Source organism: Saccopteryx bilineata, chromosome 3 (assembly GCF_036850765.1).
Source record: "Saccopteryx bilineata isolate mSacBil1 chromosome 3, mSacBil1_pri_phased_curated, whole genome shotgun sequence".
Classification (NCBI taxonomy): Eukaryota; Metazoa; Chordata; class Mammalia; order Chiroptera; family Emballonuridae; genus Saccopteryx; species Saccopteryx bilineata.
The window spans coordinates 740,768-766,976 of record NC_089492.1 but is presented as its reverse complement, the minus strand read 5'-3'; the positions used below and the strand labels follow the sequence as shown (position 1 = coordinate 766,976).

Here is a 26,209-nt window from a genome sequence, read left to right as displayed (position 1 = left end):
CGCTAAACCGTGAGGCTCTTGTGCAGCAGCTTTCTCCCCTGAAGCCACACCGTCTGCTCCCCATTCCGCTCCAGCGAGCTTTCCCTGTTAGCCAGCAGCTTCCTCATTCCGGGAGGACCTCAGCACCGAGCTCCAAGTCCTCCTTGCTATCCCCCCAATTGCTATCACAGCCCTGGGGCATTTCAGGTTCTGTATCTCACACTTGTGCCCTCCCACGTCAAGGCCAGGGTCATCCCTGCAATGGACTCCCAGCCCATCCTGGGTGCTGCTGAAAAAGAGATGATGCCACGCTCACGCTTCGTCTCCTCCAGAGGGTCCCATCAGGACGGGCTGAACAGACTGCCCTGGGGCCCCAGCGCCCACTCTCAACACATACAATTGCTGGATAAAATATGTTTACACTTTTAAATATATGCAGCCCATCAGACATGCAAGAAATAAATGTGATGAGAAACCATTCAGCTCTGAGGAAAGTGGCAGCTGTGGGATCTGGAGAAGTTTCACTGAGGAAGCAAGACGTATTCAGGCCCTGGCCGGTTGGCTCAGTGGTAGAGCATCCGCCTGGCATGTAGGAGTCCTGGGTTCGATTCCCGGCCAGGGCACACAGGAGAAGCATCTGCTTCTCCCCCCCTCCCCCCCTTCCTCTCTGTCTCTCTCTTTCCCTCCCGCAGCCAAGGCTCCATTGGAGCAAAGTTGGTCTGGGCGCTGAGGATGGCTCCATGGCCTCTGCCCCAGGCGCTAGAATGGCTCTGGTTGCAACAGAGTGACGCCCCAGATGGGCAGAGCATCACCCCCTGGTGGGCGTGCCGGGTGGATCCCGGTCGGGCGCATGCGGGAGTCTGTCTGACTGCCTCCCTGCTTCTCACTTCAGGAAAATACAAAAATAATAAATAAGTAAATGAAACAAAAAATTAAAAAGGTAAGAAAATTAGAATGAAGAAGAAATTAGAGAGAGCAGATGAGCCTGGAGAAAGTGAGTACAGAGAAAGGGTCAGAGGCAGCAGCTCCACGTGCTGGGAAGCCTGGGGTCTCGACGACACGCCGCGGGTCTGCCGGGGTCTCTATGACACGCCGCGGGTCTGCGGGGGGGCTGCAGGCAGAGGCAGGGTGACCAGTGACCAGGGAGCTCCCACGCCCACAACAGAGACTGCAAGGCCCTTCTTGCTCCCTCTCGCCCATGCCCAAGACCACTCCACAGTTCCCACTCAACTTCCTGACCTGTGGTGCACAGTGGATAAAACACTGATCTGGAATCTGAGGTTTCCAGTTCAAAACTCCAGGCTTACCTGTTCAAGGCGCCTGTGAGAAGCAGCTCAACTACTATGAGTTGATGCTTCCCGCCTTTCCCTTCTCTCTCTCTCTCCTCTCTCTAAAATCAATAAATAGAATCTTTTATACAAGTTTTGTACTTATTGATTGATTTGAGAGAGAGAGAGAGAGAAACGTTGATTTGTTGTTCCGTGTGCTGATGCCGTCACTGGTGGAGCCTTGCATCTGCTCTGACATAGGGTCAAACCCTCAACCTTGGCATAGCGGGATGACACTCTAACCAACTGAGCGGCCCGGCCAGGGCTCTAAGCTTTTGTCAGTCAACTCTGCCCACTTCTCTCCACCACCCAGGTCACAGACACCTCAATAGCTTGCTCAGTCAGAGTTCTTTTCCTTTTTTTTTTTTTTTTTAGCTTTTTTTTTTCCTTTTAATTTTTTATTTTATTTTATTTATTCATTTTAGAGAGGAGAGAGAGAGGGAGAGAGAGAGAGAGACAGAGAGAGGAGAGAGAGACAGGGGGGAGGAGCTGGAAGCATCAGCCCTCATATGTGCCTTGACCAGGCAAGCCCAGGGTTTCGAACTGGCAACCTCAGCATTTCCAGGTCGACGCTTTATACACTGCGCCACCACAGGTCAGGCCAGAGTTCTTTTCTATTTAAAGATTCATTCGATTCCTGGGGGACTGGCTCAGACAATTGTGGGGCTGGGACATCCACAATCTGTAGAACAGGCTAGCAGGCTGGAAGCTCAGGTGGGATTTCTAGGACAGCGTTGAGAAAGAATCCCTTCTTCCCTGGAAGACCCCAGCGTTCTGCATTTAAGGCCTTCAACTGATTGAAGGAAGCCCACCCACATAATTGAGAGTCAGCTCCTCTAAAGTCAACGGCTTGTCGACGTTAATCACATCTACCAAACGCCTCACATAACGACCTGTCGACCGTAGACTAGCCAAACTGATTCATAAAATGTAACCGTCACAGAGGGTCAAGACGGACAGCATCCACCCGGGAGAGGTCAACAGTGGGGCGAGACTGGAGGGTGGAAGAGGACTGAGAAGGCTAGTGGGAAGCCTGTGTCCACCTACAAGAGGAGAGCCCGGCAGAGGTCCTCAGTGAAGAGCAGAGGGTGTGAAGCAAAGACCTGCTGCTCCACTGAAGAAATCGAGGCACGCTGGTTCCCAGGGCCAGAGTGACTCGGCCAGGATGGCAGGTCTGGGGCATCGGCGGAGGGTGGGGACAAGCCCCCCCACACACACTGTGAGGTCCAGGTAGAATGCTCAACTTAGACTGGGCCCAGCCCTGGCTGGCCTTCAACCCTGTCCTACCAGGAAGAGCGTGCCTTCTGGCTTAGACCTGGACTTCACCATCCTCTGCTGTTTGAGAACAGACGTCTGCAGAGCCAGTGGAAGTCATGAAGACACGACCTGGCTTGACTCCCAAGGTTGGGCCCACAAAGTTTCCTCTGTGTAGGCAGCTCTTTAAAAATAAATAAAAAAAGTTGTGCATCACGACTCAGAGACCTGAGTTCTTGGAGCATGACAAGGAATGCAGTCTGGTTCCTGAAGAACCATTGTCAGGAAAGAGCAAGGAGCCGGAGAATAGAGGTGTGGGCACAGAGGGGCGCAGCCAGGGGGTTTGTCAGAGGGCTCAAATCACCAGAAAGGGAAACTCCCAGTGTCCGGAGAGCTGGCAGTCAGAGACACCAAGCTCCTGAGGTCAGAAGAAAACAGGGTCCAGTGTCCATGGTCCAAGACAGAACGTCCCCAGGAGGAGGCCGGCCGGCTATACTCGGGTGTGCACAAGACTGGACGGACAGGGCACCCTGGCCCGGAAGTGGTTTTCATTCAACAGACTACCTACCCACACTGAGTGCCGCCTATACCGCACCAGGCCCTTGGCTGAATTCTGGGGAGTCCCACCATCCCTGCCTTCCATGTACGGAGAATCAAACAGTCTTGACGAGCTAACCAGACAGAGCCCATCAGTGCTGTGACAGAGAACACACCTGCGGGGCAGCGATTCCTTCGCCAGGGGTTGAGAGGAAGCTTTGCCGTGAGGGCTGGGGGGCACTCTGGCCTGGAAGCTGCCCGGACAGAGGAGTCCGTCTACTCGGGCCCAGGCCGTCCCTGTGCACACAGACCTGGGGCCACAGAGCGCTGAGCCTGTCAGAGCAGAGCAGACAGGGTGAGGAGGGCACAGCCTCTGACCTCACAATGCCCACCGGACCAGCCTTGCAGCTTGCAAACTCTGGAGCCCTCCTCCAGCGGGGGGGCAAGGCCCGGGGCCCTGGGCAGCCTCCAGGTGCGGTGCCCCCTGTGGTGGGCCGCACCCCTTCCCGCCGCCCGGGGGGCATGTCTCTGCTCACCAATTACGAGGGGCTCCGGCATCAGATCGAGAGGCTGGTGCGGGAAAACGAGGAGCTGAAAAAGCTGGTGCGGCTCATCCGGGAGAACCACGAGCTCAAGTCGGCCATCAAGACCCAGGCGGGCAGCCTGGCCCTCAGCGGGCTCAGCAGCGGGCTCGGAGAGGCGGCCACCGGTCCTCAACGCCAGGGTAACTGACTGTACGAGGCCCGAGTTCGAGGAGAAGGGGCAGGGGAGGGGGAGGCTGCACCCAGGAGGGAGGACGGTGTGCTGGGGGTCTCAGGAGGAATGTGCGGGGAAGAGCAGAGATAGTGACAGGTGGGCAGGACAGCGCCCCCACCCGCAGGTGAGAGGAAGGGTAAGGACACAGGACCATTGGAATGAAAGGGCAAAACGAGGCACCGGTCGCCTCCACCTGGTGGAAGGAGCCCCCGCCTCCACCTCTCTGCTCAAGCTGTATCTCTCAGCGGCAGCTTCACAGAGGAGAACCGCCTGGCTCTGGAATCCAAATGTGCTGGCCTCCTGGGTCCCATGTGTCACTCACCCCAGCCTCTCACCCCCTCTCCTCCACTGCTCATCCTGTTCCTCTCCATTCCTCTCCGCTCAGAGATGGCCAGTGGGCCACTGACAGACGACCCAAGGGTGGAAGCCAAGGGCTGGACACTAGGACTGCAGCCGGAGGTGTGGGAAGTGGTGGGCGACCAAACCCTGGGGCGGGAGACTGACCGAGTCGGACGAGACAGGAATGGGCCAAGAAGTGACCAGAAAAACAGTTGAAGTGATGATGACCGGCAGAGTCAGACCTGGAGCTTACAGACTGAGCGGAAGGGTGGGTGCTCAGAGGCCGGGGAGGCCAGAGAGGGGCCCATTCGCAGCTGAATGGGGTGTCAGGAACAAGGCAGGGTTGGAAGAAATGGAAAACTGGGCAGAAAGTGGATGGCATTGAACAGGCCAGAGGGAACATTTCTGGGGGTGGCAAGATGCCAGAGTGTGGCAACAGGAGTCGGTGACGGTCAGCGTGCCGGTGAAATTAACATAGGGCTAGAGAGCGATGAAAAATGCTGGTGGTGTTACATCCACCCCCACACACCCCCACACACACTACAAAGTTCTTCCTGCCCTGTCCTCTGCCTGCTAGACCCCACTTTGTTCACAGTCAGGTGTGAAACCGTCTTCTCTCCTGAGAGGACCCTGCCCTTTCAGTCTCTGCCATTTAAGCCTCCTTGCAGCTTGGCAGTGACCTCTGACCTGCTGTCCTAGAAAGGTCACAGGTGGCTTTCTCGGTGACATATCCTTCTGAACCTCTGCATGGCATTTGGGACTGAAAACCCTTCTCTTTTTGAGTTCCAAGAACACCTTTGGTCCCCCACGGCTGCCCCAAGCCACTCAGGCCCTGCCCTCCACCCCCAGCAAGCTCGCCCCTGCAGTCTTCAACCCTCCACTAGAACTGGAGATGCCCCCAGAGGCTCTTGCAGGCCCAAGGAGTCCCTGATACTTAGCTCATTGCAAAGTAAACACATTTCTTTCTTCCTCTTCCTCTTCCTCTTCTTCTCCTTCTCCTTCTCCTCCTCCTCCTCCTCCTCCTCCTCCTCCTCCTCCTCCTCCTTTCTTCTTCTTCTTTTCTTTTTTTTTTTCTTCTGTATTTTTCTGAAGCTGGAAACGGGGAAAGACAGTCAGACAGACTCCCGCATGTGCGACCGGGATCCACCTGGCACGCCCACCAGGGGCGATGCTCTGCCCACCAGGGGGCGATGCTCTGCCCCTCCGGAGCGTCGCTCTGTTGCGACCAGAGCCACTCCAGCGCCTGGGGCAGAGGCCAAGGAGCCATCCCCAGCGCCCGGGCCATCTTTGCTCCAGTGGAGCCTTGGCTGCGGGAGGGGAAGAGAGAGACAGAGAGGAAGGAGGGGGGGAGGGGGGGAGAAGCAGATGGGCGCTTCTCCTGTGTGCCCTGGCCAGGAATCGAACCCTGGACTTCTGCACGCCAGGCTGACACTCTACCACTGAGCCAACCGGCCAGGGCTCCTGCTCCTCTTCTTCTTCATCCTTCTTCTTCTTCTTTTTTAATATTTCCATTGATTTGAGAGAGAGAGAGAGGAAGTGGGGGAGAGAGGAAGAGAGAGAGAGAAGCATCAACTCATTTTCACTTAGTTGTTCCATTTAGTTGTATATACTCATTGATGGCTTCTCAAACCTGCCCTGACTGGGGGCGGTTGAGCCTCTGGCACAGGTCTATGCTTTACCCACTGAGCAATCCAGCCAGGGCCTGACACATTCTGATGAAGAAGAGCTTGTCCTTTCCACCAGGATGCTGAAGTGAGAAAGCTGACTTCTCCTGCTACCTCCCCACTGGGTTCCCTGCCACCCAACCTGGCTATGGCATCATACCGGTCTAACAGCCCCCTCCTCACTGATCACAAGTACACAGACCCCTTTTGTTTGAGAGGTTCTACCATTCATGACTCTGAGACAACAGGAAGGGTGACAACACTAACATGCACAGGGAAGTACAGCGTTTAAGAACTCTCTCAGAACCTGACCAGGCGGTGGCGCAGTGGATAGAGCATCAGACTGGGACGCAGAGGACCCAGGTTTGAGACCCTGAGCTCATCAGCTTGAGCGCGGGCTCATCTGGTTTGAGCAAAGCTCACCAGCTTGAGCCCAAGATTGCTGGCTTGAGCAAGGGGTTACTCGGTCTGCTGAAGGCCCACGGTCAAGGCACATATGAGAAAGCAATCAATGAACAACTAAGGTGCTGCAACGAAGAATTGATGCTTCTCATCTCTCTCCCTTCTTGTCTGTCTGTCCCTATCTGTCCCTTTCTCTGTCTGTGTTAAAAAAAAAAAGAGCTCTCTCAGAGAAAGTAAAGAACTAGAGACTGTTTTCCTACCCTCAGGCTTAACCAAGCATAGCCTTCTCTTCTTAGGTTTGATTATTAAGAAAATCCTGGAAATATCTCTGGTTTTCCTACTCCTGGAGAGTCAAGCTTGGTGAGGTTAGGAAGGTCTTTCTGCAGGAGGTGATCCCAGACAGCCGGTGGGGAAGGGAACAAGAGGCACCCTGGGCGGAGGAGCACCTTGTGAAAGGCCTGGCCCCGGGGTGCAGGGATAAGAAACAGATCAGTGTAGGTAAAGCCCAGGCTCCGTGTATGTCTGTTGAGTGTGTGGTGCGTGTGAGAGGGTGTGGGTGTGGGTGTGGGTGTGGGTGTGGGTGTGGGTGTGGGTGTGGGTGTGGAGTAGGGGGTTAGGAACATGTGAGATGTGAATCACCTCTCTGTTGTCTCAGTCATTAGCAGGGGTGTGTGAGCATGTGAGTGTGGCGTGTGTGCTCCATAAGCACGTAGTATATAGTGTGACGTGTGTGTGTGTGTTGTATGGTATGTGTATGAAATATGTGGTACAGGTGTGTGGCTGGTGAGGATGGTATGTGTGTAATACGAGAATGTATGTGAGACTGTATGGTACTGTTGAGTGTGGGAGATATGTGTGGCATGAGTAAATGAGTGCATTATGTGTGGTGTGTGTGATTGTTTTGTGAGCTGCTGTGTGATAGTGTGTGAATGTGTTTTTATGGGTGCTATATATTAATGTATGAGTGTGTTTATGCAGTGTGTGATGTGTATATGTGAGGAGGGTGTTTGCATGTTGGGGCCAATGAGAGGTAAAAAAAATGCAGCTAGAGCCTGGTCAGGCGGTGGCACAGTGGATAGAGTATCGGACTGAGACGCAGAGGACCCAGGATCGAGACCCTGAGGTCGCCAGCTTGAGCACGGGCTCCATCTGGTTTGAGCAAGGCTCACCAGCTTGAAGCCCAAGGTCACTGGCTTGAGCAAGGGGTCACTCGGTCTGCCGTAGCCCCCTGGTCAAGGCACATATGAGAAATCAATCAATGAACAACTAAGGTGCCGCAACAAAGAATTGATACTTCTCATCTCTCTCCCTTCCTGTCAGTCTGTCCCTATCTGTCCCTCTCTCTGTCTCTCTCTGTTTCTGTCACACACACACACACACACACACACACACACACACACACACAAAATGCAGCTAGAGAGATCAGCAGGCATTGATTGCCGAGGACTGTAAGTGACATGCTAAGGAGTTTGGACTTGTTTCTAGAGGCAATAAGCAGACGCTGGCAGTTTCTAACAGGGAGTAATCATGTTTGTGCTTCAGAAAGATCATTCCAGCTGCTGTGGGGAAAATGGATTCGAGGGAGACATGAGGGAGGCAGGGAGATGGGTTAGACTGAGGCTGTGCCATCATCCAGGTGGGAGAGGGTGGCGTGAACCAGCAGTGGACAAAAAAACTGATTCACATTTAGTGAGAAAACTAGCTGCTTGGATGTCAGGGACAAAAAGAGGGAGTCCAGATGCGTCTGCTGCTCTGGCTCGGGTGGCTGGGTGATTTCTGGTGCGGCTTTCCGAGTCTGCAGAGCTCTCCATCCCCCACGTCCAGCCACAGCAGACCCCTACGGTTGCCTCAGGCGATCTTTCTCAGACCCTTAACCAACCTTCTTGTTCCCCTCTGTGCCTTGGGACTGGCCCTCCTCATGGGGTCAGGTTCTTACTCTCTTGGCTCTCATGAGCTTGCTGTTCAATTCCTCTATCTGGGCCCACCTTCTCTTCCCTTCTTTTGGGCACAGCTCCACCTCCTAGACCTTCCAGAGTTGAAGCGCTGGGCCACCCATCCATCCCCATTTAAGAAGAGCACAGGAGAAAATACAGCAAGGGCCTGAGGGTGCGCACAGCAGCGTGTGGCCCAGGTAGCCCCAAGTCAGAAAAGAAGGGGTGAGGGATCAGGGTCAGGGACAGGGTCAGGGTCAGGGGTGGGGGAGCCAGCTCTCCACAAGCCACCGCATTGTGGCACAGAGCTCCAGGGAGTGCAAGAACCCTAAATTCAAACCTGACCTTTCAGGTTGTTACACAGGCTCATCTGTCAGGTAGGAAGACAGAACTTAGTCATTTAACACCTTGTCAGCTTCATTGATAACTCTGGACTATCTTAACACGCAGTATCGGCCCTGTTTGTACTCTTGCCCCGGGTGAGCCTGGGAGAAGGAAATGCAGAGTGGGAGGAAGAGACTGAGTTGTATTTTGGACCCTCACTTGACATCCATGCAGAGCATCCGGAAGCAGTGTCGGTAGGAATCTGAAGCTCAGAACAGAGAGGTCAGGCCCAGAGAGAAAAGACTCTCAGACGTTGTTGATGGCGACTGAAACTGCAGGAGGCGGTGAGACCCTGTGAGAAGGGAGAGAGCCCAGAAAGAGAAGGGTGAGGGGCAAGACCTGAGTCAGGACAGGTAGAGGAGTTGGCAAAGGAGCATCCAGCGAGACAGGGCCGCCTCAAAAGGGTCATGTCACAGAAGCCAAGAGACAGCTTCCAAGGGGACAGAGTGTCCCCAAAATAAAGACTGAGGAGGGGTCAAGCAAGAAAAGCGCTAACGACGATGACACGGTGTTATTGACCTTAGTCAGAGTGACTTCAGTCTGACCACAGGAGGGAAAGGCCCAGGCGTGAGGTGAGGCATGAGGGAGGAAACAGAAGAGAATGAGGTATGGCTTTTGGAGTCTAGAGCTTCTTCTCAAGAGGGAGGAGACCTGAGTATTTTGGTATGGGGTGGGGGCGGGGGGGGGGGGAGCCAGGGGAAGCCGTGCTGCTGACGTGAAGGAGGAAAAAGCGAGAGTGGCAGGGACCAGCAGGGGCCAGAGGATGCCAGGTGGGGAGCCCGGGACTCCAGACAGGAAGATGGAAAAGGTGTGAACAGAGTGGAAATGGCAGAAGGCATGGGGGTGGGGACTGAGCAGTATGTCCGCCAGTGTCGTGGTGCACAGGGCGCAGGCAGCAGCCACCTGCCTTCTCCAGCAGCAATGAGGGGACCGGCAGCGCCGAGGGCCACTCCACAAGGGTTTGGGCGCACTGCAGCGGGAGGTGGTGACCAGCTGGGCTGCTGGCTGGGGAGAAAACAGAGGCCCGTGCGCGAGAGGCTGCAGGGACGGCTCCGCTGTCAGTGCGCCACCTGCGACCTGCGACACCCGCGCGGGGGAGTCGCACATGGGGGCTGGGGGCTGAGTGAACTCCCAGGGAGGACTCCGCAGGTGGGAGGTGGGGCAGGTGGGGGGGTCGCGCTAGGATCAGAGGAGGCCGCCCGAGTGCTCCAGTCTCTGGAACACCCACCCCCGCTCGCCCTCTCCCGAGCGTCCTCCGCCCTGGCCTCCAGGGCTGGCCCCTCGGTCTGGTCTCAGGACCTGTCACTACCACCCCGCAGGACCCGCCCCCGCAGGACCCTGTCACCCCGCAGGACCCGCCCCCGCAGGACCCGACCCTGTCACCCCTCAGGACCGCCCCAATTTCCTCTTTCTCTTTCTCCTCTCCCGCTGCCCCAGCTCCCTGGGAACCCTCGAATGGAGCAGCCTTTGCTCACCCGTCTACCCTCTGGGCGCGTCCAGCTCCCGTTCTGTCCTCTGGGTGGGAAGCAGCCGTCTTCCAGCCTCCCTAAGGCTCAGGCCCCGCCCATCGATCCCCGCCCCCGTCGCGCTGACTCCGCCCGCCAGGAGCCCCACCTGAGCCCTCTGGCTCCGCCCACACGCGGCGTCCCGGCCCTGCGCTCGGGCCCCGCCCCTACGCTTGGTCTCCGCCAGGTCGGGGGTCAGCCCGGGCGCCTGGTGCCTCCGGTCACCCGGTGGACATCCGGCACCTTGTCTACCCCCCGCCCCAGGTCTCCGCGGCCACCCGCGGGGCTGACGTCGCGCGCCGGAGGGAGGGGTCCGAGACTGGAGAGGCCCCGAGCGGTGAACAGTCCCGGGAGGCACCACGGCGGAGGCGGCGGCTGCCCAGGGCGGAGGCCGGACGAGGGAGGTGGTGTGGTCGCGGTCGGGACAGTGTCCAGGCGCGGCGGCCCCGACCTGCGCGGTGAGAATAGGAGACCGGAGGGCCGCTTCCAAGTCCCGGCCGGCCTCGCGGGAAGGACGGAGCTGCCCCCTGCTAGGAGCACGTGGGGGAGATCAGTTCAGTTCAACAGTGGAAAACACCGTAAACGACACTTGGCGAATCTAGTGCATTTGCTTTTCTTTTTAACTTTAAATTGTCCGAAGTAACAAACAAACCTTCCTGGACCCGAAAGAATTCTTACATATAAAATAAACATATAAATGCAGCGAATTGAAAGTTCTCTTTTACGTTTAGGATACCGTACTAAAACCCAGGAAGATTCAATTCACAAATCTAAATTGATTAAATACTAAGTACAAAAAAAAGGTTAAAACAATCACCGGTACATCAAGCACCGGAGTACAAAGCTATGTGACTGGAATCTCCTAAACGGAGGCTTAGCCCCTGGCCCCCTTGGCTCAGAACACTACAGCTCGCACCTGATGTTCAGGTATAATAAGCATTACTAGTGCTCCCCAAGCTCGTCCCTCTGTCTCCCAGCCAGAGATTTTAGCAAGCCTGCTCCTGAGATTCTCATCAGCTACTTGGATGGGTAGCAAACGCTATGGACACTGTGTCTGTGACAGAGGCCACCACAGCCTTGGCCCTGAGCAGTGTACAAAGAGCCCAGGGGTGGGTGCACTTCTTTGGCTCCTGAACCATGAATGTGTCCTTCCTGCAACCCTAAACGCCTGTGACCCTAGTGAACCTTTTTTTAGGTAACAACTTTATTGCTCTAATTCACATATCATATATACTTCATCTACTGAAAGTGTACAATTCAATGGTTTTTCATTAATTCATAGATATGTACAAACATTATCTTCACCCCAAAAAGAAACCCAGCAATCACTAATTTCTGTTTTCGTGAATTTGCCTATTCTGGACATTCCATATAAATGAAATGATAACATATATGGCTTTTGTGACTGGCCTCTTTTATTTGGCACATGGTTTTCAAGTTTTGTCTGTGTTGTGGCATGAATCGGTAATTCTAGGTAGGATTAGGGTTTTTTATGGATAAGTAATATGCCATTAAGGGACACAACACATTGTGTTTGTTCATTCTTCATTTGATGGACTTTCGTTTCTTCCTTCTGGCTATTATAAATAATGCTGCTACAAACATTCATGTACAACTTTTTGTTTGAATATGTTTTTCATTTCTCTTGGGTCTATATCTAGGAATGGAATTGCTGTGTCACATAGTAACTCTGTGTTTAACTGCTCTGTTTAATTGTTTGAGAAACTGCCAGATTGCTTTCCATAGTGGCTGATTTAGTTTACATTCCCCCCAGAAATAATATGAGCGTTCCAATTTCTCTGCATCCTTGCCAACACTTATCTTTCTTTCTTTCTTTGAGAGGAAGGGAAAGAGATGAGAAGCATCAACTTGTTGTGGCACCTTAGTTGTTCATTGATTGCTTTCTCATACATGCCTTGAGGGAGAGGGAAGGGGGGTGGCTACAGCCAGGCCAGTGACCATGTCGATGTTCCCTCGCTCAAGCTGGTGCCACGCTGAAGCAAGCGACTTGGGGTCTCAAACCTGGGACCTCAGCATCCCAGGTCGACCCTTCATCCACTGCACCACCACCCATCAGGCATTATGACTTTCTGATTATAGACATTCTAGTGGGAGTGAACTGGTCTCTCACTGTGGTTTTTAAACAAATTTATTTTTTTTTATTTATTCATTTTAGAGAGGAGAAGGAGAGACAGAGAGAGAGAGGAGAGACAGAGAGAGAGAAGTGGGGGAGGAGCTAGAAGCATCAACTCCCATATGTGCCTTGACCAGGCAAGCCCAGGGTTTCAAACCGGCGACCTCAGCATTTCCAGGTCCACGCTTTATCCACTGCACCACCACAGGTCAGGCTCTCACTGTGGTTTTAATTTGCATTTTTCTGCTGACTAATAATGCTGAGCATCTTTTCATGTGCTTATTGGCCATTTGTATGTCATCTCTGGGAAATCTCTGTTCAGGTCCTCGGCCAATTTTTTTATGTTGATTTTAGAGAGAGGAAGGGGTAGAGCAAGAGAGAGAGAGAAAAATATCAATTTGTTGTTCCACTTGTTTCTTGTCTGTGCCCTGACCAGGGATTGAACCTGCAACCTTGGTGTATCAGGACGATGCTCTAACTAAGTGAGCTACCCATCCAGAGCCTATTGCTAATTTTTTAATTGAGTTACTGTATTTGTCTTTTTTATTATTGAGCTGGAATAGTTCTTTATATTTTCTGGCTACAAGTCCCTTATCAAATGTATGACTTACAAATATTTTCTCCCGCCTGACCAGGCGGTGGCACAGTGGATAGAGCGTCGGTCTGGGATGCAGAAGACCCAGATTCGAGACCCCAAGGTCACCAGCTTAAGTCGTGGGCTCATCTGGTTTGAGCAAAGCTTACCAGCTTGGACCCAATGTCGCCCCTGGCTTGTGTGAGGGGTTACTCGGTCTGCTGAAGGCCCATGGTCAAGGCACATATGAGAAAGCAATCAATGAACAGCTAAGGTGTCACATCAAAGAATTGATGCTTCTCATCTCTCTCCATTCCTGCCTGTCTGTCCCTATCTGTCCCTCTCTCTGACTCTTTCTCTCCTTCTCTGTAAAAAAAACAACAACAACAAATATTTTCTCCCATTCTGTGGCTTGTCTTTTCACTTTCTTGATAGTGTCCTCTGAAACATAGAAGCTTTTAATTTTGATTAAATACAACTTACCTACTGTTGCTCATGCTTTTGGTGTCATGACCCATTGTCTATTTAAAGTCATGGAGATTTACTGCTATGTCTTCTAGAAATTGTATCGTTTTAGGTAGGAGACTCTCTGCTCCTTGGCAAGGGGTCAGCAGCTCAGGGCAGTGAGGGAGTGGGCAGCCGTGGAAGGTCCCTGTGGCTGGAGAGTAGTTGTTTAGAGACGTGAACCTGGGAGGAAAGAAACCCTTGGTCTGGATTCCACTAAGAAGTGAGGCTCAGAGAGGTTGCTCAGCTCACTAGAGGCAGAGACAGACACCTTGGTACAGGCCCTGCTACCGTGTGAAGAGAGCCCACTGGGTCTCAGTGCCTTCTCTGTGTCCCCCAGGTATCTTCCTGTCCCCAGCCCCGGCTGCAGCAAATGAACCTCCCCTGGACGAAGCGGGGGTCATGGCCCTGGCGCCCCTTGCCGACGTGCTAAGCAGCCCACAGCCGAGCCCCACAGCAGGGCCCATCGTGAGCCCCCTGACGGGCCCTCTCAACACGCTGCTGCCCTGCCCAGGGCCCATATCACAGAATAACCCACTCACCAGTCTTCTGACTGGCTCTCTGAGCGGCCCCATGGCAATGCCCACAGCAGGCACACTAACCAGCTCTCTGGGCCTGCCCTTGGCCGGCCCCTTAACTCCAAGCGGCCACTTGACCAGCTCCATGCCAGTGTGCCCAGTGGGCACACTAACCAGCTCTCTGGGCTCGCTCTCCACCGGCCCCCTGACTCCAAGCAGCCACTTGACCAGCTCCATGCCAGTGTGCCCAGTGGGCACACTAACCAGCTCTATGGGCTCGCTCTCCACCGGCCCCCTGACTCCAAGCAACCCCATGACAGTCCCCCTAGGAGTGTGTCAGAACAGTTCCCCGATGGCCCCTATGACAGGCACAATGGCCATTTCTCTGAACAGCCCCCTGCTCACCTCCATGGCTGCCTCTCCAGATGTTTCTCAGAACCTTCTTGCCAACCCCATGAGCAATCTGGTGCTGTCAGAGACCCCAAGGGTGCGGCTAACAGAGCCAGTGCACGGACATTCCTCTGGTCCCCATCCCTCAGCTGGCACGGGGCCTGCTGCCACCTCCAAAGGTAACTGGAACAGGGGGAGGGGACCTCCTGCCAGGCCAGTCCCTGCTCCTGCCTCGCCCTTATCCTTCTCTCCTTTCTGCCCCACCTTGTTACCAGTACCACTCTCCGCCGAACACCCCCTGCCAGCCCAGGACCGGGAGCCCCTCAGTGTGACGTTCGTGGGTGGGCCCATCCAGACCTCCACTCCTGTCAGCGCCATGGCCATGCCCGGCTCCATGACAGCCTTCTCCTACGGCACCTCGGATGCCCTGACCCAGTCGGGTGCCCCTCAGGGACAAGCGGCCCCTGTCCCTGTCCCCACTGCCTCGACTGCCTCCCCCTCCACTGCAGTCCTTCCCTCTGCCCCTACACCTGCCCCTCAAGCTGCCAACTACAGCCCCTCGAGCACCTCCCACTCCCCCACCCGGCCCTCACCCACCTCTCACTCCACTCCACGCAACCCCCACTCCCCGCCCCGAACCTCCTCTTCTCCGGCTTCCGTCAATGACACCCGGGGCCCCCGTGTCGCTGAGACGTCTCGAAAAAGCATCCTGGACTTGGAGCGGAAGGTGGCCCACCGCAAGACCAGCAAGTTCCCTGACAGCCCCCGAGGTCAGTGCTGTAACTGGGTTCAATCCCATCCGGGGGGACCCCCAGCTGCCCTCGGAGACCCCCTCCCCCAGGCACCAGCCTGGGCTGCTGACCACTGCCACTGCCCACCCCCTCCACCCCGTGCTGTCTTCAGAGCCGAAGCAGCTGGTCTGGGAGAGGTTGGTGGGCGAGATCGCCTTTCAGCTGGACCGGAGGATCCTGTCCAGCATCTTCCCTGAGCGCGTGCGGCTCTACGGCTTCACCGTCTCCAACATTCCCGAGAAAATTATCCAGGTGTGTAGTGCCCGCCTCCCCCTCCCAGCCGAAGGGCCTGCCCGGGCCCCTGGCAGGAATGAGGAGCATGCTGGCCCTTGAGGGACTGAGGGGGCCCTTGCAGTCCAGGCAGGCGAGTGCAACAGAATCCAAGGGCACCCTGGGGTGGAGGAACCACTGGGGTTTTGTCTAAGTGGCCAAGGACATCCAGGACATCTAACAGCAGGAGCCTGTGGTCCCAGATGCACAGGCTTTTCCAGAGGACAGGGAGGGGAGGGTGTGAGCATGGCTAGGTCTATATGCTCTCTCCCTTGGCCACTCCTGTGGCCTCCCCAGACTGAGGAGGGTGTGCAGGTGGGCTTCTTTTGGTAAATAGCCCTCTGTGCGTGCCCCCAGGCACCTGTTCCAAGCCATCTCCACCTGTGCTGTGCACCCGAGACCCAGGTATGTGATTAAGCAGGAGTGACTTTGGTTGCAATGGGTTCGTCTGTGCCTGTTTGAGGCTTCTTTTACTTTTGTGAAGGTGCCTTTGGTCTTTTATTTTAATGCGATCAGAATTACCCACCTTTTCCTTTATTGTTTGTACTTTCCATGTCTTGCTTCAGGCTGGAGGGTGGGCAGCAACTGTGAGCTGTCAGTCCTCTCCTCTAGTCCCCTGGGCAGGGGCGTCCCTGGCCCCCAGCTGTCCCCACGACCCGAGGGTGACCGGACCTGAACATCTCTCTTCGTCCAGATTGTCTCAGCTTCTCTTGGCCCTTTGTTCTTCTATATGGATTTTAAGATTAGTCTGTCAAGTTCCAGGAAAAGCCTAGTTTACATTTTTTTAGTTTTGCATTGATTTATACATTAAATGGGAGAAGTGGCACGTCTTTACCATGTTGGTTATTTCTACACGCCCATCATCTCTGCTGTTTGTGTCGCTGGCCCACTTTGGCCGTGCATGGCTTGACCACCTCTGACTCTTGTCCAGGACCACTGAGGCCACTGCTGTGTCATGAGCACAGACTGTCTATGGCTGTTTAAAAATTGGCAAATGATGTGGTAGAAGAAGCACAATATTTATGTCTCTAAAAGGCTGCATGAAATATCTAGTTGTCAAAGACACATTTATTTGCAAGCACAAGTCTAGTAGTCCACATAGAAAGTGGGTATTAAGATCTCCATGTAAAGAGATTTTTCTATTGTTTGAAAAATGCCCATTTAAGTGGGAGAAGATATAAGTGCATCCCCCTTTGATCGGGAGTTGGCTGTACAAGTCCTGCATTTCCTGACCCCTCTGCCAGTTATTGCTTCTGCTTTAGAATTTATGTTGCTACTTAGTTAGCACTAAGCAGTCACTCTTTAGAGAGAGGCAGGAAGAGGAAAGCAGATTGTATGTAAGGCAATGCTTTTTCTTCTGGTGTTTGAGGATGTCAAGAAGCTCAGTGCGCCCTTGAGCCAGGGCCTCTGCCACCATGTTGGTCAGTTCTGGGAGCCTGTGGCTGTCACCACAACCCTCCTCTGGTCATTTTGCCCAGTGACCACTGTTACCAATTCTAGAGCCATTGGCTGCCGGAATCATACACTTCTGCCTGAGGTCCTGAGGGGAGGCTCCGCTGGAGCCCATGTGCACAGAAGCTGCCTGCGGGACCTGCATGAACACTCCCAGGCTGACCCTCTGCAGAGCCCATTGCAAGGTGACTGCCATCGGTCACATGTGAGGATCATAGACAGGCATTCTAGCCTCAAGGTCGCCCTGCCTGCTCAGCTAGTCCATGTGTTGGTTCCTATTCCACTTTGCCTAGCCTTTTATTTCCTTTCTTCAGAACATCTTGTTTGTTTCTCTGCACTTTGAACTCCAATATTGGTGGTTACTAGATTCTTGAAATTACACACAGATCCACTGAACCTGGTCAAACCTGGTCCTGTCCAAACCAGGGTTGCTGGTTGCACGAATGCTGTCAGCTTTAATAGAGCTCTATTTTCTTTTTTTTTTTTTTTTTTTTAAGATTTTTTTTATTTATTAATTTTAGGAGAGGAGAGAAAGAGAGAGAATGAGAGAGAGAGAGAGAGAGCTAGAGAGAGAGAGAGAGAGAGAGAGGAGGGGGGAGGAGCAGGAAGCATCAACTCCCATATGTGCCTTGACCAGGCAAGCCCGGGGTTCTGAACTGGTGACATCAGCGTTCCAGGTCGACACTTTATCCACTGTGCCACCACAGGTCAGGCCATAGAGCTCTATTTTCAATGAAAACTTATTGACTTTCTATTTTTATTTTACTTGGGTTCCTTTCTTTCTTTCTTTACTTTATTGAATGTATGGGGGTGATATTGGTTAACAAAATTATGTAGGTTTTGGGTGTACAATTCTATAATACATTATCTGTATATTGTATTGTGTGTTCACCACCCCAATTCGAGTCTCCTTCCATCACCATTAACCCCGGAAACACACTCTCTTCTTACCTCCCCCACCCAGTACTCATTGGCTCTTATCACTGCACCTAGCTGTATTTTTGTATAAGTTTGCAGATAGTTATGCTATTTTGTTTTAGATTTTATTTATTGATTTTACAGAGAGGGGAGGGTGGGGAGCGAGAAGTATCAACTCATAGTTGCTTCACTTTAAATCACTGATTGCGCCTGACCAGGCAGTGGCACAGTGGATAGAGCGTCAGACTGGGATGCCGAGGACCCAAGTTCGAGACCCCAAGGTCGCCAGCTTGAGCGCGGGCTCATCTGGCTTGAGCAAAAAGCTCATCAACTTGGACCCAAGGGGTTACTCGATCTGCTGAAGGCCCGCAGTCAAGGCACATATGAGAAAGCAATCAATGAACAACTAAGGTGTCGCAATAAAAAACTGATGATTGATGCTTCTCATCTCTCTCCGTTCCTGTCTATCCCTATCTATCCCTCTCTCTGACTCTCTCTCTTGGTCCCTATATAAAAAAAAAATCACTGATTGCTTCTCATGTGTACCTTGACCAGGTAAGCCCAGGGATTTGAACTGGTGACCTCAGCATTACAGGTCAATTTTTTATCCATTGTGCCACCAGAGGCCAGGCAGTTAACCCAACTAAGAGTTGCCACCTTACAAACCCAACTAAGAGTTGTCCCGGTGTTCATGCCTATTGCCTCTTCTACCCAACTGCAAAGGTCTTCTGCTTTATAGGTGATGCTAAAGCTCCTTCGTTTTGATACCCTGCTCCAAGGAGACCCTGAGTTCAGCTTTATCGATGAGGGTGATACCTTGTGTCTGTGTACTCCTGAGTGTGATACCTTGTGTCTGTGTCCAGTGGGGTCCATGGTGCCCCCAGTATTCTCCAGAGTCCCATTCACTGGCTTGCTGATAATGTTTTTGATTTTTTTTTTGTAATGATTTGTTGTCCAGCTACCTTGCCAAACACTCTTTCTAGTATTCATCACTTGCATATCATCATCTTGGCTTCTCTACGTAGGCAATCATATTGCACAGTATTTAAGAGAAGCAGGTAATATGGAAACCTCACCTGTTCCTGACTGGAATACACTTCTAGTCTTCCCATTAAGTATGTTGTGTGTGTTCAATCGAAGCTTTTGCCAGATCAGTCAGTTCTCAGTAGCAGTTAACAGAATCCACTGAGAAGCAGATGTAAGCAGAAAAGGTTTTGTTACCAATGTTTGCGTGATCCCAGATGCTCCAGGAAGGACACAGAATCGGGTTTTGCTGTACAGCCAGTAAAAACGCCAGCACGCCAGGGACTTTTTCTAGAGGACACGCCACTGCAGAAACCCAGGTCACAGGGGAGTCTGGAAATGGTTATTTTTAGCTTCTGGCCTCTTAGAATTCAGGAAGGTACTAGAAGGCACTAGAAAAGAAGCCAGATAAGCCAAGTTCAGTATCTGCCAACATTAGATTAAGAAATTTTTCCTCTCTTACATTTTTGGGTTTTTTTTCTTAATCATGAACAAGTATTGAAGTTTTTAGAATGCTTTTCTGTCTCCGAAGAAATGATCACAGATTTTTCCCTTCTCCCTTTTCTCTTAACATACTGGGTGGGATACAGGAGAGGATAGATATTCGGATCATAAACCACACCAATCCCTGGTGTCTTTTATTGCATTGGGATGCTATTTGTTGTTATTAATGACTTCTAGCTATGCTGCTTTTTTTAGAGACCTGTGCCACGCTGCTGTGACAAAAATTCAGGGACTTCAATAAAACAAGTGTTTATCTCTCCCCAGGGTCTTCGAGGTAACCTGTTAGGGGTCGGGGAGGTCCCAGGACATGGCCTGGGGGGCGGAGCTCAGTCAGTCTCATCCCATTGGCTCGAACTTAGTGACGTCAGGTTTTGCTAGCGGGTGGTGGACACGTGGTGGTGGACTCTGAGCTCGAGTTTTATTACCTCCTAAGGGAAGACAGGGACGCCTGTCCTCATCGGTGGGGTGTCGGCTTTGCCCAGTTTTGCCCTGTTTCCTCATTTCTGTTCTATTACTTCTTTCCTTCTGCTGCCGTTAGATTTGCTTTATTTTTCTTTCTCGGGTCGAGCACGTTTACTTTCTATCTCTTTTGTTTTTAAAATAATGCATTTAGAGCAAGGAGATACAGTATTCAGAATATTTAACACCTGGTACCAGGAGAAGACCAGCTAGACTACTGGTCGGTGAGACAGGATCCAGGGCAGAGGGAGAGGATTCCACACTGTTGAGCCCGTCAAAAAAATCCAGCGGCCTAGAGCAGCAGCAGCCCTGTGTGTCTGCCACCTCTCCTGCCTGCCTCGGAATCGACCAACGGGATAGAGTAACACAGGCCTCGCCCTCTATTGCCAAATTCTGGCCATCCCCCATACAGTGGTCAGCTTGATCATTTAAAACCACAAAGCCCACCAGGAGTCTCTGCCTCTTTAGGACAGGGCCCTTCCTCCTGCTCTGCTCTGCCCTGCCTGTTTCTCGTGCCCGGGTGGGGAACAATGTCCATGGCTCCCCCACCCAGGGGCTGTCCTACTCTGCCCCTCCACTCTCAAGGGCCCTGGTCTTATCTCTCAGCCCTCATTGCTCTCCCGGGTTCAGCACCGTAACAGGGTGGGTATAGTCTGCTCCTCACTGAATTTCTGATCCTATCTTGAGATCTTTGCGCCAGCCTGGCACAGCGGGAACTCAGCCCTGGGCTGAGCAGGCCCGGGGTCTTGTCTCCCCGCATGGGCCAACGCTTAAAGCTGTCCACCCACAGTGCTCTGTGCCATCCTGGCCTAACAGGTTCACTTGCCTACCCTCTGATGTTAGCTGAGCTCCTGCAGTTTTTCCCTTTGGGGTCTGGGCACAGGAAAACTGAGGGAGACGACTCTGGGGCCAAGAAGAAGCTAGAATCAGCGAGACAGGCCTGTCCTGGCGCTGACCAGGAAGTGAGGGGCTGAGCATAGAGCTCTGGGCACACCTGCCAGTGCTCAGGGGTCACTTCCGCTGAGCCCAGCCATGAGCCCAGTGCTCTGCTCGCATGACCGTTTGAGGAAGGGAGGACAGGGTGGTCTTCCTGTAGGAGGTGATGCCTAAGCAGTATGCCCCAGCATTCTCATCAGGTTAGGAACTAGTTTGGCAGGCACCTAGAAAATGGCTGAAAGAGAGCAAGCAGGACCAGATCGAAACCTTGCAGGCTGGCCCTGGCCCTGAGAGCTGGAGCAGGGGGGCTCAGGCAGGGAGACACCGCCTCTGACTTCAGACCCCGTAGTTCTGCAGGCCTGGGGGCAATTGCCTGTGAAAGGCACATCATTTTCAAGACCCAGTACACATGAAAATACAGGGTGACTGCAGAGCATTCAACTAAATGAAAAAGGGCAGGGCCCTTTTGAGCCTGGTACCCTGTGGAACTTCCCAGGTCACAGGTCCAGGAGGCCACAGCAGGAGGGCTGGCAAGGTGGGACTGAACTGATGGTGAGAGGCTATGGAAGGACACAGCCACAGCCTGGCTGGAGGGGAACAGGCGATGAAGAAGGCGCTGGAGACAACGTAGCCACTGTCGGTCTCCAGGTCCAGGCATTGGGAGCAGACACCCAGGGAACGGCATGACCCCCAGTGCTGAGACAGAGCCACATTGGTTCTGGGCCTGGGGCGGGGCTTGTACAGGGCATGGAGGATGCTGCTCACCTGCAGTACAGAGGAGGGGCCTCCCGAGGAGACTGAGAGGAAGCTGGGCAGGGAGCCGGAAGGAGGTGCAGGAAAGCCCCCCCAAGTGGTCCCTCCTGGGTCAGGCAATCCTGAGGGCTTTAAGAGCTCCCTCATTATCCCTGCACCCTCTGACTCCCAGCCCTGCTCCTCTGTTCTAAGTTCCTGTGGCCTCAGCTCAGTTCAGAATTCCAGGTGGCGCTGGTGGTGGTGGGACAGGTGAAGCTTCAGGAATCTCGGCCCCTCGCCTGACAATTATTCCGATTATTCCCCTTCCTCTTCCCTCAGGCCTCCCTGAACCAAAGCAACCACAAGCTGGATGAGGAGCTGTGCCAGACGCTGACACAGCGCTACGTGAGCGTCATGAACCGGCTGCAGAGCCTGGGCTACAACGGGCGGGTGCACCCAGTGCTGACCGAGCAGCTGGTCAATGCCTACGGCATCCTGCGCGAGCGGCCCGAACTGGCCGCGTCAGAGGGGGGCTCCTACACCGTGGACTTCCTCCAGCGGGTGCTGGTGGAGACCGTGCACCCCAGCATGCTCACCGACGCCCTGCTGCTGCTCTCCTGCCTCAGCCAGCTGGCCCATGATGACGGCAAGCCCCTGTTTATCTGGTGACGGCTGCCTGCCCCACCAGCCTGCCACAGTTCTAGGCTCTCTCTGTCCAGTTCTCCAGTACACAGACATTAAAGTTTCCCAGAGATGCTGGCCACAGGACCTGCTCCCCCTCCCAGCTTTGCTGCCTCCTTGGGTGGCTCCCTGTACCCTGTCAGTCCTGCCTGCCCTGGGGCGGCTGTCTGTCCAAGGGGGTGTCTGGGAGACCACAAGGCTCCTCTCACCTGGCAGTGGGGACAGTGGGAGCCCCTGAGACTTCGAGGGGAGAATCAGGAAGCATGAAGGAGCTGAGCTGGCAGGGAAGGTCTGTGGCTGTGCCTGCAGCACTGGTGAGATGCGTGGAGCTGGGCCTGGGCTCAGAGCAGAAGGCAGACTGGGCACAGAAGACAAGGATGTGGGTGTGGGAGTTCCTCCCTGTGGACCAGGCAGGGATGATGGGGGTATTCTGGACCCTCACGGAGGGCGGGGGGACATTAGAGGGAGGGGAACCAGGAGAATGCCTCACTCAGACCTGGGCATGGGCTGGCCCCAGGGGGATGGGGCCCTTTCTCAAAGCATTCATGGCTCAAGGAGCAGAGGTGGCTCCACAGGATACCAAAACCGCAACCCCCCTGCAGCAGGGGCAGAGGTGAGGAGCACAGGCAGGATGGGAAAGCAGAACAGAGCAGAGAAGTGGACGGCGTAGAAGGGGACACCGAGAGATAACCTGTAGCTTCTGATGGGAGGAGAGTGTGAATGGTACAGGAGCTAAGGGGTGTAGGCCAGGATGGTTGTCTCTGTGAGGGCGCGTATGAGGACAGAGGACAGTGTGGGGAAGGCTTCGGGTGCCTGAGGATGGGCTGGAGGCTGGAGCTGTGATGGGAGGGGGTGCGTGTGAGGAAGACCCAGCGTCTGGGTTCAAACAGGAATCATATCAGTCACCAGTGAAGGGTGCAAGAAAGAAGAGGGTGTGGGGGGGTTGAGGGGGGGGGACAGGAGGCTGAGACCTGTTGCCGCAAAGGGCCCTGCTGATCTGCCCTCCCCACTCCCAGACCTGCTACTTCACAAAACCCAGCCAGACCCCTAGGAAAGGGGCAGGGGTTAGAAACCTATGGGTAGAGATCTTGTACCAAAGTCGCCATGAACACACCCAGCCCCAGACCATCATTTCTAAAGGGGATCGAGATTCCTTGGAGAATTAGGGTGGGGGTCTTACCTCTCTGCCAGTCCTGGGGAAGGGCATTTTAAGAACTCAGCGCTGGGGTTCCAGGGATTGGTTCACAGCTCGAGTTAGAGAGGTGGGGGCCTGGCAGCCCGGTAGGGAGTGGGAGGGAGGGAGTGGGAGGAAGTCTGTCCAGGCAACGGATTGAACCCTGTGCGAGTGGGCTCAGCAGATGCGGAGCTGGCTTTTGCCTTGCTCCCCTGCCCTGGGGTGAACGTCAGGGCAGAACCAACGGTCCCTTCACCCAAGAAAGCTCATTGGTGTTGGGCCACAGAGTCCTCATTTGTGTGCAGACCTAGGGGCTGTGCTCAGAGACCGTCCTACATTTGGCACCGTATCTTTTTACTCAAGGGCTGGACCCGGCGCCCCCAGGGAGACAGTGAGGGTGGGGTAGATCCCGACGTCTGGCAGCAGGAGGGCCCAGGCAGTTCCACGAGGACTAGCAAGAGGGGAGGAGGAGCGGGATGCAGCGCTCACCGAACGCCCCCTCGCTGGCGGGCACTAAAAAGGATCGCCCTCCGCTTGCTGCGGGCTGGACCCCCCAGGTTCGGCTCTGGTCAGGAGGGTCTAGGGCCTTTAAAGACTCTTCAGGGCCTTCAGAGGAGGGCGGGGCGGGGCAAGGAGGATCTGGGGCGGGACTGCCCGGCTTGTGTCTCTTTCGCTTTCCCTTTTTTATTTTTTAAACCGCCGCCTGGATTTCGCGTCGGCGAGGAGAGGGCAGTTCCCCGGGCGCACATTTCTTCCTGCGGCCGCGCCTCCAGGCTCGCGGGGTCCTTCCCAGGTGGGTCCGCACACAGGTTGCGCCACCTGGCCTTGACCCCTGCAGCTTCCCAGCAGCTCCGGCGGACGCATCCACAAAACAACTCGGAGGCTGGAAGTGAAGGAGTCGCGGAGACATCCCGTGGTGGCCGAGCCCCGCGCGCCATGCCGTCCCCGCTGGACTGGCCCCCGGTGCCTGGCGCCCTCAGACCCTCGCCCTTCCCGCACCCTATGCTGCAGGCCTTCCACGGCCTGGCCCGCGCGCTCCTCTTCCCGGCCTCCTGGGCCCTGGACCAGCTGCTGGGGCGCTGGGCGTCGATGGCGCGCCGGAGCTACTTGAAGTGGCTGAGCGCAGCCGCGAGAACCGGAGCGGCGCTCCTGCTGCTAGTGCTCCTCGGCCTGCCCCTGGCACTGCCCGGCTTGCTGCCCTGGCTGCTGCTGCAGGTCTGGCGCCGTCCCTTCAGCTACCAGCCGCCTCCTCAGTGCTGGTCGCCCCCGCGCCCTGGCGTCCCCCAGCCGAGCCTGCGCGGTGCTTCAGTATTCTCAGCGCCAACCTATGCCTGCTCCCGGACGGGCTGGCACCCTTCACAACTTGAAGCACACTCCGCGGCGAGCCGAAGCCGTGGGCACCGTGCTGCTCGCCGGCCTGCGGCCCTCGCGCTACTTGGCTATGGGCCGCAGTCCTCCGGGGCCTCGGGAGCCGTGCGGGGTGCTGCTAGCCGCGGTGCCGGCGGGTCTGGACTTCGTGTGCCTGCAGGAAGTGTTCGATCTGCGCGCGGCGCACCGCCTGGTGAACCTCCTAGCGCCCAATATGGGCCCCGTGCTGTACGACGTGGGTACGTTCGGCCTGCAGCCCGGGCCGCACCTCAAGCTGCTGGGCAGCGGGCTGCTGCTGGCCTCGCGCTACCCGCTTCTGCGCGCCGCCTTCCAGACCTTCCCCCACGCTCGTCGCGAGGACGCTCTGGCTTCCAAGGGACTTTTTTCTGCACAGGTAACCTCCTACCCGCGTAGGCACTCCCTGGCTGGGGAGGGGGGAGGAGGTGGGGCACGGGGTTCAACCGGCGAGGGTTGCGTGGGCTGTCCCTGTGTTGCAGGCGCACGTGGGCATCCTGAACGGGCGCTGCATCGTGGGCTTCCTGCACTGCACGCACTTGCATGCGCCAAGTGGTGAGCCCCGCAGGCAGGACCGTGAACACGCAGGCAGACTGATCCGCCTCTCTGCGTGGCGGCGTATACCCCCTCTCCCACCGTTGTTCGGGGCCCCAGACCCTGCGAGTCCCTTGAGTGCCCGGGTGGGCTCACAGACGACCGGCAGAGCGAGAAGCCGGAGGGTTCGGCTGTGTGTTTTGGATTCTAAAGAGCATCCTGGACTGAGCCATCCTCCTCCATCCCACCCACCCCACCCCACCCCCACCCTCCGTAGAAGACGGGCCCCTGCGCTGTAAACAGCTGACGCTGCTGCTGGGCTGGGCAGAGCAGTTTGAAGCCGAAAGTCGTCATAGCGATGATGTCGTGGCCTTCAAGGTGCTCCTCGGTGACAACTGCTCGCTAGGTGAGGAGAGGCTGCAGCAAAGGGGTGGGGGTGGGGTGGGCGGGACTGGTGACCTGGCCCCGCCCACCTAGCGCTGTCCTTTTTCTGCAGACCATGCACAGGAGCAGGAGCACCAGCTCTTCAGCCGCTTCCAGGACCCCTGCCGGCTGGGCACGCCTGGAGCAACCCTGGGCCCTGGGTATGGCGCCCTGGCGGCGGGGTTCGACCTAGTGAGGACTCTGATGCCCACGCCCCTGCTGATACGGCCTTCTCCCGCCTTCCACCAGGAACCGTACTGAGCACCTCCAGGCTCCACCCCTCGGTGGCCTGCTCTCCGGAGATGCTGCAGAGGTGAGCGGAGACCCGGGGCCCAGGCAACGCCCAGAACCGACCGGTGCCCTGGCCTTGTTGACATCGCTCCTCCTCAGGGCTCTGGAGCAGGAGGAAGGGCGCCACCGCTACCTGGCAGGCCCTACCCACGGAGGCCACCTGGCTAAACCCTGGCAGGGCCGGCGTGTGGATTACATCACCTACCGGGGAGTCCCTGGAGGCCCACTGAGCCCAGTAAGTGCCAAACCTCAGGGCACTGGGCAAGCTGGCGCTGGGGCGACCCCTGAACCTGACTCCCGTCCCCAGAAGGTAGAACAAGTGACATTCAGCACCGCCCTGGCAGGTCTCACGGACCACCTGGCTGTGGGACTTCCGCTCCGCGTTTCGATACTTTTCTAAGGCCGTCACTCAGGTGACAGCTGCGAGACAGATGTCAAG

The 26,209-nt window shown here is 55.2% G+C and overlaps 2 protein-coding genes and 1 long non-coding RNA gene across 3 annotated transcripts; 2 read left to right on the top strand and 1 right to left on the bottom strand.

The window, feature by feature from the left end:
- Positions 1–722: 722 nt before the first annotated feature.
- Positions 723–3,755, bottom strand: LOC136329394 (uncharacterized). Its single transcript, XR_010730182.1, has 3 exons — positions 3,635–3,755; positions 3,275–3,431; positions 723–1,090 (listed from the first exon to the last, which is right to left on the bottom strand). It is a non-coding gene; the product is annotated as an uncharacterized lncRNA (long non-coding RNA).
- SPATC1 (spermatogenesis and centriole associated 1) lies at positions 3,621–21,995 on the top strand. Its single transcript, XM_066265449.1, has 6 exons — positions 3,621–3,822; positions 13,632–13,949; positions 14,130–14,378; positions 14,475–14,969; positions 15,103–15,242; positions 21,624–21,995. Exons 1-6 carry the CDS (start codon positions 3,621–3,623, stop codon positions 21,951–21,953), a joined length of 1,734 nt encoding a protein of 577 aa, XP_066121546.1. The 3' UTR covers positions 21,954–21,995.
- Positions 21,996–23,255: 1,260 nt separating this feature from the next.
- LOC136329393 (sphingomyelin phosphodiesterase 5-like) lies at positions 23,256–26,208 on the top strand. Its single transcript, XM_066265450.1, is given in 10 exon segments — positions 23,256–24,400; positions 24,403–24,495; positions 24,498–24,901; positions 25,005–25,077; positions 25,334–25,462; positions 25,553–25,616; positions 25,618–25,640; positions 25,729–25,792; positions 25,870–26,005; positions 26,078–26,208. Coding segments are annotated over 10 exon segments (1,404 nt in total). The 5' UTR covers positions 23,256–24,075; the 3' UTR covers positions 26,171–26,208.
- Position 26,209: the final 1 nt, after the last annotated feature.

What these genes read in the sequence shown, in the direction of transcription:
- SPATC1 (XM_066265449.1), top strand. Translation starts at nt 3,621, where the DNA reads ATGTCTCTGCTCACCAATTACGAGGGGCTCCGGCATCAGATCGAGAGG. An exon ending in GTTCCCTGACAGCCCCCGAG is followed by an intron (nt 14,970 to 15,102) that starts GTCAGTGCTGTA and finishes TGCTGTCTTCAG; the next exon opens with AGCCGAAGCAGCTGGTCTGG. An exon ending in TTCCCGAGAAAATTATCCAG is followed by an intron (nt 15,243 to 21,623) that starts GTGTGTAGTGCC and finishes CTCTTCCCTCAG; the next exon opens with GCCTCCCTGAACCAAAGCAA.